General features: G+C 41.1%; 1 protein-coding gene and 1 long non-coding RNA gene across 2 annotated transcripts; both read right to left on the bottom strand.

The window, feature by feature from the left end:
- Positions 1 to 1190: 1190 nt before the first annotated feature.
- Positions 1191 to 4002, bottom strand: LOC128455958 (uncharacterized). The gene is made up of 5 exons (XR_008341776.1): positions 3869 to 4002; positions 3278 to 3460; positions 2380 to 2658; positions 1664 to 1811; positions 1191 to 1433 (listed from the first exon to the last, which is right to left on the bottom strand). It is a non-coding gene; the product is annotated as an uncharacterized LOC128455958 (long non-coding RNA).
- A 4829-nt stretch (positions 4003 to 8831) lies between these two features.
- LOC128456268 (homeobox protein engrailed-1-B-like) lies at positions 8832 to 11889 on the bottom strand. The gene is made up of 2 exons (XM_053440365.1): positions 11364 to 11889; positions 8832 to 9151 (listed from the first exon to the last, which is right to left on the bottom strand). The coding sequence occupies exons 1-2, from the start codon at positions 11887 to 11889 to the stop codon at positions 8832 to 8834; spliced, it is 846 nt and encodes a 281-aa protein (XP_053296340.1).
- Positions 11890 to 13557: the final 1668 nt, after the last annotated feature.

Genomic DNA, 13557 nt, shown 5'->3' on the forward strand with positions numbered 1-13557 from the left:
TCTAAGTGGCGCCCATATCATATTGTTTAAGATGTGTAACATCAAGTTTGTGTTTCAGTGCAAAATTAGTCATTAGTCAAGAGTTCACCTTCTTCTTTACACTAAAATTAGGTGACCCAGATGTTTCACAATGCAATCTGATAAGGTCTTATGAGAAACATTCTTAACATTAAAGAAATCAACACAGAGGATAGCAATATCTGTTTGACTTTAATCCGTAGCTGATAATCAGCGGCCTGACTTATTCAAACACATTAATACTACAATGAATAAGGCAGGGGTTTTCCATCAGAAATCATTTCTGGGACATTAATTTAAAAGATCTCCAGTATAAGCAAATGTATTCTAAAATTGGTTTATATCCAAGTGTGAGGCTGTCCTGGCACATGGAAATAAGATATATATATATTGTTTGTATTAGCTTTCCCTCAGTTTAGTACTTGCACTTCTTGAAAAGCTCTATATAAATAAGATGTATTAATGTTTATACATTGCCCTCTAGTATATGTTTTCCTAAAAGTCACTGTAGATACAGAAATAACAGTATGGTTCAGGTGACAGTAAGTGGAAGCTGAAGGTAATTTCCATGTGCTCAAGAGAAACATAACGTGACGATATAGTTGATTTCTGATAGAAGGCCCTGCCTCATTCATTGTAGTATTAATGTGTTTGAATAAGTCAGGCTGCCGATTACCAGCTACTGATTAAAGTCAAACAGATATTGCTATCCTCTGTGTTGATTTCTTTAATGTTAAGAATGTTTCTCATAAGACCTTATCAGATTGCATTGTGAAACATCTGGGTCACCTAATTTTAGTGTAAACAAGATGGTGAACTCTTGACTAATGACTAATTTTGCACTGAAACACAAACTTGATGTTACACATCTTAAACAATATGATATGGGCGCCACTTAGACAACCAGACCTGTGTGCTTTGCTGTGACTATAAATGGCTGGAACCTCAGATAAAGAAAGTTATTTTCTGACTTCCATAACTGAGGCATTCTCTACAGAATGTAATGTGCCCATTCTACTTCAGATCCATTGAATCATTGTGTGTTTATGTTGCTTAAAGCAGAGCATTCACTGCTTTAATGTAATCAGCATCTTATCTGACAATATCATGGTGTAGAAGTGCAAGGAAATACCATTATGTTATGATCAATGTCATTTATTGTGCACAAACATTATATTAAGGCATCTGCTGGAAATGTTATGATCAACAATTCTCATGCAAAAAATACTTTAAAAACTACACAAATAGTGTTTTGGAGAGGGGGGTTTCAGAGGGAGGGGGCAGCTCTGGAGAAAGGTCTGTCAATCCAGGTCTGCTGCTTGGTGTGATGGAGACATGAGGTTAGCATCAGGAGCGGAGGCTGCAGGAGGGACCGTGGAGCTGAGGCACACCTGTACCGCTTCTCTTGAGAAGAACTGAAGGACACAAACAAACCATAGTGTTAAATTATGAAGATGGTTCCCTCTGATTTTTTTTTAACATAAACGTCAGACAGGCCATTAAAAACTAAAAATGCTGAAGCTAACAGCTACCACACAGCAAGCTAATGCCTTCCTAAGGCTGCCAGGGAGTAGCATGAGTAGCATTGTAGCAAGAGAGTGTAGCTAATCACAGCCCTCACAGTTCTTCATCAGTGGAGAAGTACCTCGCCATGTTTTCATCTTCAGAGGAGTCATCCAAAGACTGTGCTGCTGTTCCAGAATATGTCAGGCCCGCTGCAGCCTGCTGGGCTTGAACTCTGAGCACGCAGAGTAGGCCCTCACGTCCCCTCTCAGTAAATGCATCAGTACTGCCTGAGAATATATGATAAAAGACAAAAACGTCTCAATTGTGCGTTTGTGTGTATGTATACATACACACATACAAGGCTTTCTTTTCTACAGAAATATTTTTCCTGAGTTGATGACTCTGCTTATTGCCATCTAGAATGTGAAACCAAATATATTTTTTGGTGTACCCATACAAGATGTCCAATGTAACACCAATAAAATCCAATCTACTACACTACGGTTTTAATGCCTCTGCAATAGCGAGTCGCCGGAGGCATAACTGCATGTTTTCGGATTGTCTAACTTTGTATTTGTCTTAAAGTAAAAAGGTCAAGGCCACACTGACCTCATCTTATGGTTTCAGTTGTCAAGAGATACAGTGTCATTTATATGAGAGAAAATATGTAGAAATATGTAGACGGACACTGCTCTGGTTAGCGGAGTCATACAACGCAGTGCGATAATTCTAGTGTAGTTTTTTTGTAATAAATGGGTTATCTATTTTTACAATCTACAAAAAGTTATCTATACATTTGGTCACAGAATGTTACACAAATAAATTGGCATTAAAGTTGGCATCTTGCTGTCTCACCAGTCTGACGATGCAGCTGAAGCGTCCATCAAGGGCTTTCTGCAGGTAATTTGGATTGTTTGTTTCTTTTGACGAGGAGAATAACATGAATTCATACCGATATCAGTTTACAATCAAACCTTTTTGTGTTAACCTTGTTTAAACAGAGTCAAAGGACATTGTACAACAATGACACATATTTTTCCACAGTACCTGTCGTTCACTACTGAACTTCTGACACCCATTACTGGACTGTGTCTTCCTGTAGAGTGGTGATGTTCTCAACGTTCTTTTCACAGTCTGTCAAAACAAAATTAGAGTTACAAATGTTAATGCCCCACAACCCATTGCAGATACGGTTGTATTTGCACACCACATCGGATCAAAACAAAACTGCAGTCTGTGAAACAAGCAGTTTTGGTAGATATAAGGGAAATGCTAATATTTCTACATGAAACATATTCAGTCCCTTAAGCAAAATAACAATGATGGCAGGCCGCAACCTCGATGCCTTCGTCTGCTTTGCTTACAGACTAGTTTGCGGAGTCTCGTGCTGCCGCCCACTGACCGATACATCATCGCTCTTTTCTGAAACTAATGAAGGCAAATTCACACATGTAGACAGAAATAAACAGTATAAATTAAAAGGTGTAAATATTGCTAACATTATGTTTGATGGGGGTCATCATTATACATAACAGAGGAAAACTTTGCACATGTATTCCTTAAATTTACTTGCCTTCCTGTGGAAAAAGTTGTTTTCCTAGTTAAACAATCACAGCAGGGAAGCATGATTGATCAAAATTCTTTCAGTGTGATATTAACTTGTATTTCAGCAAGTGTACTTTGGGGATTTAATAAAAATGTATATTTGGCAAATTATATAAAATGTTTTTTCTGGTATGTAACTTAAAAGTACCTCTTTAATGGTAGGATCATTTCTCTCCCTCATCTTCCTCGTGGTACGTGGATGATGGTAGTGGGCTCAACCCGGCTTCTCTTTCTCTCCAGGCTGCCCTTCCTGCTCTTCATCAAGCAAAACAAACCGTTCGGTCCAAGTTGTTGACGTTAATGAAACTCCTGTAGCTTCACTTGGATCCTCCTTGATTAAAAAACAGAACATAGCAATTGTTTTATAAAATGAATCGCAACTCCATAACATGGAAACATTATTGTCATAGTGCATACTATACATTAAACCAAATTGACCTGATATTGTGGAGTAATGGTAGACAAATACACTCCTTATTAATCTAAAGCATTCATAAATCAAATTCATGTTTATATTTATATTGTAGCGTCCCTCAATGATGAGCTAAGCGTCTTGAACTGCTTTCAACAACCATGTATTCACCTCCCAGGTAGCACAGGCTACCGTGGGCTGAAGCATGTGGCTAACAATGGCGTATTAGCTGATGAACAGCGTCCATAGTGTGGATTGACGGACTCTCTCCGCACTCGGACTGTAAACCTAGATCGTAACGATCTTTAAAAACAATAAACTACTTACCTGACAGAAGGAAGATGACATCGTGGTCTTCCAAGCGCGCCGTGTTTATGACGCAGCCCCGAGTTAAAGGGCTGGTTGTTTACAAATAGGGTTTTTACGACAGCCACACGTCATGTCCGCTCGCGCACTCGGTCCGCTCGCGCACTCGGGCCGCTCGCGCACTCGGGCCGCTCGCGCACTCGGGCCGCTCGCGCACTCGGGCCGCTCGGCTCGCGCCGCTCGGGCCGCTCGGCTCGCGGACTCGGGCCGGTCGCGCACTCGGGCCGGCCTCGGTATAAACAGACTCGCATGATCCTTCTCATTAGAGATGTAATCTAGCCTCAAATATTACTATTATATAACATGAATAACATTCACGATCACTGAAGGACACCACGCAGGGACTGTGATTTAAACACCAAGCTGCGCCCGTGGTGCCATGGCAACCATCATAGCAACGATAAAAACATGCGTGATAACTATTAAAATATTTATCATAAGCATGAACTGGCTGAAGACTGTGGAAGCAAAGACCACATTTCTCGCTAGAAATGGTGTCAGAATGTATTTTTATGCCCAAACTAAGTTACAAAATTATATTTTTATCTGAAAAAACAAAGAATCTCCGCCATGTTTTCCTCTCCGCAGACGGGAGCTTGAGAGTCACGTGACGTGAGAACACGCCAATGCAAAACAATGGGAGGACTAAATGTTACCATCTCACAATCTGAGAGGCCAGATTGTGAGATGGTAACGTCGGTCCAAGTGGACCAACGTTGCCATTGAACATTTTCTGATGAGACTGGGTTGGATATATTTGAGGAGTCGTTCTCCCTCTGTTTTATATGTGGACATTTGGGACCACTGTTAGAATTTGGTAAGTTTATCATGTATTTTTTAATGTATAAGTTCATACTTCATAATTATAATAATTTTCAAAAGGTTTTAAAAGAAACACACATGGCTTGAGAGGTTTGTGTGTGGCCTCCCTTCTTGTTGCCATCTTTGAGCTAGGTGGTAACAGTAGTATGCATGAGAGAAGACGCCGCGAGATTTGTGGACTTCTATGTGGTGTCCGCTGATAATGTAGTGGGCTGGTCTGGACAGACAATGCCAGGGCTGCATTTTTGTCACAGTCCACCCCTGGTGGCATGTGTTCTTTCTCATCAGCATGACAAATTCATTTTTGTTGATTAATTTGTGTAAAAATTAGTGCTATCAGTTAAACGCGTTATTAACGGCGTTAACGCAAACCCATTTTAACCCCGTAAATTTTTTTATCGCGAGATTAACGCAGAGCTGCCAACTCTCACATGTGTGTGTGTGTGTGTGTGTCCTCCCAGATAGTGCACCGGTCCGGCGGCTCCGCCCACCGCCACCGCGCACTCGCTCAGAGAGACACAGTGAGATCAGAGCTCGTTCACGTGAAGTCGGTCATGCTCAGTGACTGACTGCCTCTTAACTATGGAAACAGTGAAAACACAGAGTTTCTCTGGTCTCAGCTGATCAGAGATCAGCGCCTCAGCGTCTTGATCAGAGCCGAAGCTGCAGTTGGTTTCTACCGATCTTCAGTATCTGTGTTCGCCTCCAGTCTGAACTGCTCTCGCTTTTTGTTTTAATATTTCGCCAACTAAAATATATATATTTTAAGCTATTAGGCTGCAGCTATATGTTTTTATTTATTTAAAAATAGGGTACTTCTTATTTCATACATTTTCCACAAATATGGGGAGGACTCAAATAGCCCTACAAAGTTCTGTGTTTAATTTCTTTCAAAGTAGGCCGACACTTGCCTGTGTATTTTGTTTGTTTGTTATTTTGTCGCTTGTCTGTTTGAGTAGCTGACTGAAAGCAAAGAAGTAGTAGGCTTACCTTTTATTGGTAACCTAACTGTTACGGTTCATTGTTTCTGAAATAAGAGGCCTGAATGCTATGTTCACAGCAAACTTGAAAAAAAGAAAATATTAAGCCATGGTTTAGCTGCACTATAGGCTGAGTACTTGTTTACCTGAAATGTGCAATTATGGAGAAAAAAAAATGAAGGGACATTTAGAATAGAAAATTTGCGATTAATTGCGATTAATGGCGAGTTAACTATGAAATAAATGCGATTAATCGCGATTAAATATTTTAATCGTTTGACAGCACTAGTAAAAATTATATCCGAGTGAGAGCCATCTGCGGACTTTCTCAGCCTGGTTCCAAAATCAGGAGAATCCAATGTGAGAACACAAAAGGGGATTGCTGGATTCAGCGTTCAAGGGTGTTTGAGGACGCTTCTAACACGCGACAGACGCAAAATGAAAGAAAAAAACGCTGCGTTGTGAATGTGTGAAAAGCAAACTGCGGGTAAAGTTCGCACCAAATTCGCCGGACTTTTCAATTATCCACAGGTCATGTTTAAGACGGCTTTTGTGGGGAATTCCCTGCTCAGCGCTTTAAATGGTGGTTCTGTTGTTGAGCAACAGAATTGAGCCGCATGATGTGGTGCAACGCTCCTGTTTTAGGATGAGCTATGGTCTGTCTATGGGGAAAAGGTGGTCTGATACTAGGTTGGCCTCACAGTGGAGTGAAGTGTCTCTCCACTGGGGTTACACCAGTGCATATAGTATCTTTGGAGATTTCAACAGTTACAATAGCTGTAGCCTGAAGCTGTTTTCTAGCATGAATAATGCATATCTTTAACTTTGGTAATTTTCTGCTAGTGAGCCAGTGAAGACACCATTATTGGGCATTAAAACCCAGATGATGTTTAAAAAACACACAAAAACATTCTACTGGTTAATCCATGTGATTTACACAGTTAAGTGACACACAGTCAACCCTCCATGTTTAGCAGCAGCATGGGAGGTTGCTTAGGACAGATGTTATTGAGTGCAGGCAAGGATGTGAACATCAGGGTTTTTTGTTTCTTGCTTTGGCTAAAATTGTCTTTCACATCTAGATTTCTTGACATCATTTAGATCTAAGCGGATCATTTAAATTTCTAAATATATCAGTGGGTTATCACTTTACATATCCAGTTTTCATCCGCAGGGAGATCAGCAGCAGATAATCTGTGTTGTCTCTCTTTTTATTACCTTCATTTGCATGTAAATAAAAGCTGCTTTATAGTCACAGGCCCGGCTGGCCACTGTCTGTACACACACAAGCACAAGCACAAACGCACACACACACACACACACACACACACAGACACCCACACACACGTACACATTGTCCAGCTTAATTGGTATTTGGATTTATCTAATTGCTTTGAAATTTGCATCACACACTGGTTTGACACAAATACACGCTAGGGCTGGTTAGAATAAATTATATCATCCTTTCAATTTTTTTCTATTTGAAAATCACAGAGGTTCTCCATATGAAGGTAAACCTCCCATTCTCCCTACTGATCTAAGGCCAGAAACAGAATTAAAGAAAACAGGTAGAGTCAAAGAACCAGTCTGTCCATCACAACATTTACCTTTGAATGTGACAAATTGATCTCGGCCTACTGTTATCTTCAGTTTTCTGTCTGTCCATCTATTACAATTTTAAAAACAGTTATATTTTTCAAAAAAATTTCTGCAGAATAAATTCTTTGTACAAAACCAGCTTCTCATTACTTGGTTCCACAGTTCCATGAAATAAAAGTGATAGTCAAACAGCTGGAGGAAGTTGAAGTGATGATTAATTTCCTTTCTCAAACTAACTAGAGGGTTTTTCAGTATTCCAAATGTCTTTTCCTAATTGGCAGTTTAAAATCGTATCTGTTCATCTCACTAAATAATGATCGACTACGTAAGGATATGTGCTAAAGCCTCCACACTGTAGAATTAGAGGACCTCTCCTGTAGATCCAGCACTTTTATCCGTGTGTTTCTACTGCTCATGAAATGACTGAACACAGACGAAGAGGCAATTTCATGCTCTGCAACGCTTTCAACAGCACTGAAAGCAGCGCGTCTCGAGGTGTAAATCCATCTCCTTTCCAAAGACCTATGAATATAGATTCAGTTGTCTCAGTCACTCGAAGAAATACACAGCGGGCGCGAGCACACACACGCACACACACACACACACACACTCACACAAACAACCATTTCTCCATTTATTAATTGAATATTCGGTCTGACCCGCAAGCGAATAAGAGTCTGTCTGATCTTGATGATTTATTTAGATTTTTCCGTTATAAAAGTATCAATTCGGAAACGTGGTTTAAATGTACATATACGAATCCATACACACGTTATCATGGGAGCAGCTCACATATGTCTCACATATTCTAATGCTGTGTGATGTGTCTGCAGATCTGCACACCTCTGTAGCTCTACCTGCCAAGATAAAGGCAACACTAGAGGATATGTGTTTCAAGGGCCAAATACTCCTCCATTTGCGATTCTGTGGTGTAATACTTTTTTAGCGCTATTAGGATTCCAGGAGAAAATAGACTCGTGAATTAATTTACTTATTTCCTTTAACCTATTTAGATAGGTCTGAACTTGTTCCGAGTAAATAATTGTTTGGCAACTTAAACTATAACGGTACAATTTGAGTCTGGTTACTAAATTTGAATTGTTGTTAATAATAATAATAATGTGAACTAATGTGTTTAACTAAGGCCTTAATTTTTCAGTATTCCTATGATATTCCTGAACAAATGATTTTTAACTGACAGTGTGTGTGTGTGCGTGTGTGTGTGTGTGTGTGTGTACGCAGGAGGGAGAAAATATGCGAGGAGGATGATGTATTTTTCTTTAAAGTTTATGAAAATTTCCAATAAATGTTTAAAATAAAAATCTTTGGTTTTTGCAGAGAGAGGTTCCAGGAATAGTGTTTCTGTTTGCTCTTGTCCGTAGAAGAGGAGAAGAAATGGAGCCACAGACAAAGCCTGCAGTGAACAAAACTCTTTCCGTACCCCCCATCTGCATCATTAAATAAGATACTATGTATTTACAATTTACAGAGTGTGTGAAGGAGAGCAGTGAAGTGTGGACTTCTCAGTCGCTGTCCTCCTTGTCTTCCTGTACGGTGGTTGTGGAATGGTTGTACAGTCCCTGCGCCATCAGCTGCAGTGCAAGCCCGTTCTTGAAGCCGCTGGCCTTTTTAATCTTGGCCCGCTTGTTCTGAAACCATATTTTGATTTGGGACTCGTTGAGGTTGAGCTCCTGGGCCAAAGACTGCCGACGCTGTTCCGTAATATAGCGGTTCACCTGGAACTCAGTCTTCAGTCTCTGGAGCTGCTCGGTCGTGAAGGCCGTGCGCGGCCGCTTGTCCTCTTTGCCGATTTTCGACTTTTTCAGTTTCCGTGTCCTTGGGCCTGCAGTAAGGGCGAAAGGACGGGAGAGCGGAAATAAATATTCAACGCATATTAGATAATTAGATATGAATAATGAAACAACCAGTTCGGATTGTTTGTCCCCATTGGCTTGTGTGTATGTCCTTGTGGGCCTTTTATGAACTGTATGCCATTACAGAAAAATATAATATTACATCCATTGTAACATTGTAATATTATTATTATTATTATTATTGGTATTCATATTATTGGTATTATTATTATTATAAGTAGTAGTAGAAAATGAAATTATGAAATGAAACGTTGTACAGTGTGAATCAGTGAGCAGATAGAGACTTTGACCCGACTAAGGCAGGTGAAGCCTTGCTCTATTTTATTTTTTGTTACAGTCACGTAAATAATGATGCAAACATTCACACACATTTAACGGGATTGTTATAAATAATAAAATCTCGGACTCTTCATCATAATGAAACCAAGTTAAAGATAATCCAGACCAGACGAGGTTCATTTAAAAAACACGCCATCGCTCAGACTTCTTCGTAGTAGTAAATTACCGTTTACATCTGCATTCTATGCAGGCTCTTTGTTAAGACCTCTGTTCTTAATGAACAAAGCAGGGCGAACAATGTTTACCAATTATTATTACGATATGATTTTCATCAGTAGCAATAGGCTGTAACAAAATATGATATTATATGTAATCCCAATTATTTTTATTCCTAAACGTTTTGCTGCTTAGCAAGTGTTTGTCATTATCTGCCTATAAAGGAGAGTCTCAAACCACAGCCTTCACTAATGGGTAAAATCTGCCTTTAAACTTATGTTTATATGTTGGTGAAATTAAAAGCTGGACCCAAATCAAGAAGAGCTCGATTAATTCTCAATATTTCTGTTGCGAGACTTGGATCATTTACCTTTAATTCCATAGTCTTTTGTTCCGCCGTGCTTCACTGGCAGCGGCTCTGGTCCACCTCAGCCGCCTCTGGGAGAGGACAACAGAGGTGGAAAAGACAAGAGCCCATCTCCCAGAGATTACAGGGGGAAAAGCCTTTATAGCAATAGAAAAGGTTTACCGTCGATTCGCACATCAAGGTCTGAATCAAAACATGTGTCACACAAAAGCTCCGCTGTCATCTGTAGAAGCTTAATCCTACAGGATCAATGCTGCCAGCCGTATGCTTAAATGTACCTACTGTGTTTACAAGATAGGTACGTGTCTCAAATAATTAGTGTCAAGCTGCAAGGTCATGCCATGTCATTCACTCAGAAGTTTACAAGTTCTAACTTAAATTGATATATACGGAAATGTGAGCTGTTTATTTTACTTCACATCTATTGCACGTTTTTCCGTCCTGGGAGAGGGATCTCTCACATGTCTCTCTCAGAGGTTTCTATGTTCATGTTACCCTGTTAAAGGGTTTTAAGTAGTTTTTCCTTACTCTTGTTGGGGATTAAGGACAGGAGGATATCACATCTTGTTAAAGCCCTATGCGACTAATTGTGATTTGTGAATCTGGGCTTTACAAATACAATTTGATTGATGATTTACTTGCAACGTAACACAATCATCTGCAGCAAATGCAATTAAAATAATTTGTGAGAAACCCCAACAGAAAACCCCTAATTGTAGGTTTTAAACAGCGTATGTGTTTTTTTTACATGCTGTTCATTATTTACAATAATGTGTTGCAGATGTTTCATTGATTCCCCGTTGAGACGTGTCATGCTTGCGTCCAGGGTAAGCTCAAAACTAACTTAAAGTAAATTGTTATTCATTTATTTATTTTAGGTTATGTTTTTCTCGTTGACGGGAGATTACATGCAGTCTATTATCTAATAGGTTTGATTAAATATTTTCTTTAGGAATCTTAATACTAGAGGATTCAGTAAAAACTGTAAGGAATCAAAGGAAGGTTAACTTTGAGCTGGCAACACAAATGATTGTGTACACACATTTTCATTAAACGAAACAAAATCATCCCCGTCGAATTTGATCGTAGGATTAAAATAAACGTTATTTAATTCATTCTGTGTATAAGATAAGTAAAATAACAATAAAAAAAAACATTTTATGAAATGTGTTGTATGCAGTTTATGCTCGTATTTTTTGACAGAAAACTAAACATTTGAAGCTTGTTTATACCAAACTGAAGTGAGATCAACGTGGTATTATTATTCCTCCGTTTTCACAGGAACTGAACTTGTTTTCTTCATTAAACTATTGCCTTACCAGATGAGGGCCTATCCGAGTACCGGGTGCAGTAGACCCAGGCTGGCCAGAGCAGCGGCTGGGTCTCAGGTGTGGGCGCCCCGGTACCATCCAGCACCACAAGCGAAGAGGAGGTGTTCTCTCCGTCCCCTCCGCCATTCCTCTCCTCGGATTTCACACTGCTGTTCCCAGTGGAGGCGGCCGCGTCTCCTTCGTCACTGCCAATGTTCTTTTGGGGACTCACCAAAGAAGTCGAGGAGGTGGAAGACGAAGTGCTGTCAGTGCTGCAGTTAGAGTCCTGACATGGTATGCTTGGTCTGCTGCGGTCCCGGCCGGAGGTGTGCGCCCTCTCCCGTGAGACAAAGCCGTGCTCCTTCTTACTGCCGAAGTCCGGTCGTAGAATGGTGTCGATGAAAAAGTTGGTTGTTCTGTGCGCCTGCTGGGCGACCTGCAGAGGCAGTATGGGCGGCGAGGGTAGGCTGTGAGAAGGGGAGACGCATTCTCCCTCGCTGCCATCCGTACTGTTCAGATCCCGCTGCTCCTCCATCGCTGCTTCTCTGGGGAACGTGAATTCTGTTTTCTCAGTCCTCTTCCACTTTGTGGAACTGTGCTTGTATCCAAAATGTTACTAATAACACCATAACATACACATTTTCTCCCCGTAATGTTGCTGATAAGTGAAATTATTCGCAAATTGTAGACATCCTCGGTGCTCGGGGTATTGTTTGTATCTTGCATTGCTCTCACACACCTACAGTGCTTCCCCGCTTTATGACAGTCGAAAATTCACTCAGTCCTCATATCGCATCACCATGCAAGCATACTGGCATACACGCACTAACTGGAGAAGCGTTTTAAATATCCAAAGTTGACTGGGCCAATCACCGACCGGGACACTTTTGGTCATGGGGTGAAGACGTCCAATAATGTCATGCGTTTCTGAACAGAGGAGATATTTGGAGCAGTGGGCAGGCTTCACGAGAAAAAAAAGATTATAACTTGCTCGCACCTTCAGCATTGATGTTGTGTATCTGTTACAACCTTATACAGCTCAAAGAGAGGATAACACACACACACACACACACACACACACACACACACACACGTGAGAAAAGATATTCAAAGCTTGTCACTGTCACTGCGCCAACACTTCATCACAATGAGCGAAAAGTGGACTGATGGAATAATATAATGCACAATAAAGGTGCATAAAGAAAACAAGCTGATGAGCAGCCCGTCCAGGAAAACAGAGACTGCACGAGGAGACAACTTCATTGGTGTAATCCATATTAAGGCCTTAAATCATGTATGTAAGACCAGGGGCGGTTCTGGCTAATTGGAGGCCCTGGGCAAAGAACAATTGGCAGTGAAAGCAAATTAATCTGTCCACGCAGAATTAAACTCTCTATTTACCTCCCAGACATTTCTTTTGGGGGATTTGTCCCTGGTTAGTTTACCGAGGCCGAGGGTCGGACACTATAGATTAGCAACCTGCAGGTAAGAGCGCCAGGACGTAATAGGATGTGACGCATATTTGAGTTGACGAAATATTAAAACAAAACATGAGACCAGGTCAGACTGGAGGCGGACACAGACACTGAAGCTTGGTACAAACCAAATGCAGCTTCTGCTCTGATCAAGAAGCTGCAGCGCTGATCTCTGATCAGCTGTGACCAGAGAAACTCTGTGTTTTCACTGTTTCCACTGATAAGAAGCAGCCGGTAAGTCACTGAGCGGCTGCTTCACGTGTACGAGCTCTGATCTCACTGAGTCTCTCTGAGCGAGTGAGCGGGGCGGGGGGCGGAGCCCCGGGGCCTGTGTGTGTTTCCGCTATCTGGGAGCACGCACCCACACATTCACCCGCTCCTGGTATTTCATGACGGCCTGATACGATGATGATTTAAATCATTATTCACTCACGTTCATTATATGAAAACTTATTCGTTAAGTTCACCGTTCGCGAAAAATATGCGCAACATGCATAACACTGTACAGGGAGCCACTGCAGAGGGGCTCCGGAGCCGCATGTTGCCGACCCCTGCACTAACCAAACACACACAAAAAAAATCATCTGGCCCGCGAAGTGGTTTTCTATTATCTATCATATCACTGTGTGGGGAATTGGCAACTGCAGATGCCCCTGCTTGATGCTGTGTGAGAAGGGGGAAGGGGAGGGGGCGAGGGGGACAGTTCACCTCTGGGTCTCCCAAATGCA

Source organism: Pleuronectes platessa, chromosome 14 (genome assembly GCF_947347685.1).
Source record: "Pleuronectes platessa chromosome 14, fPlePla1.1, whole genome shotgun sequence".
Lineage (NCBI taxonomy): Eukaryota > Metazoa > Chordata > Actinopteri > Pleuronectiformes > Pleuronectidae > Pleuronectes > Pleuronectes platessa.

Excerpts from the sequence above, each read along its gene's own strand:
- LOC128456268 (XM_053440365.1), bottom strand. The coding sequence starts at position 11,889 with ATGGAGGAGCAGCGGGATCTGAACAGTACGGATGGCAGCGAGGGAGAA. Across the intron at positions 9,152-11,363 it reads CTCGGATAGGCCCTCATCTG|GCCCAAGGACACGGAAACTG; the intron begins GTAAGGCAATAG and ends CCCTTACTGCAG.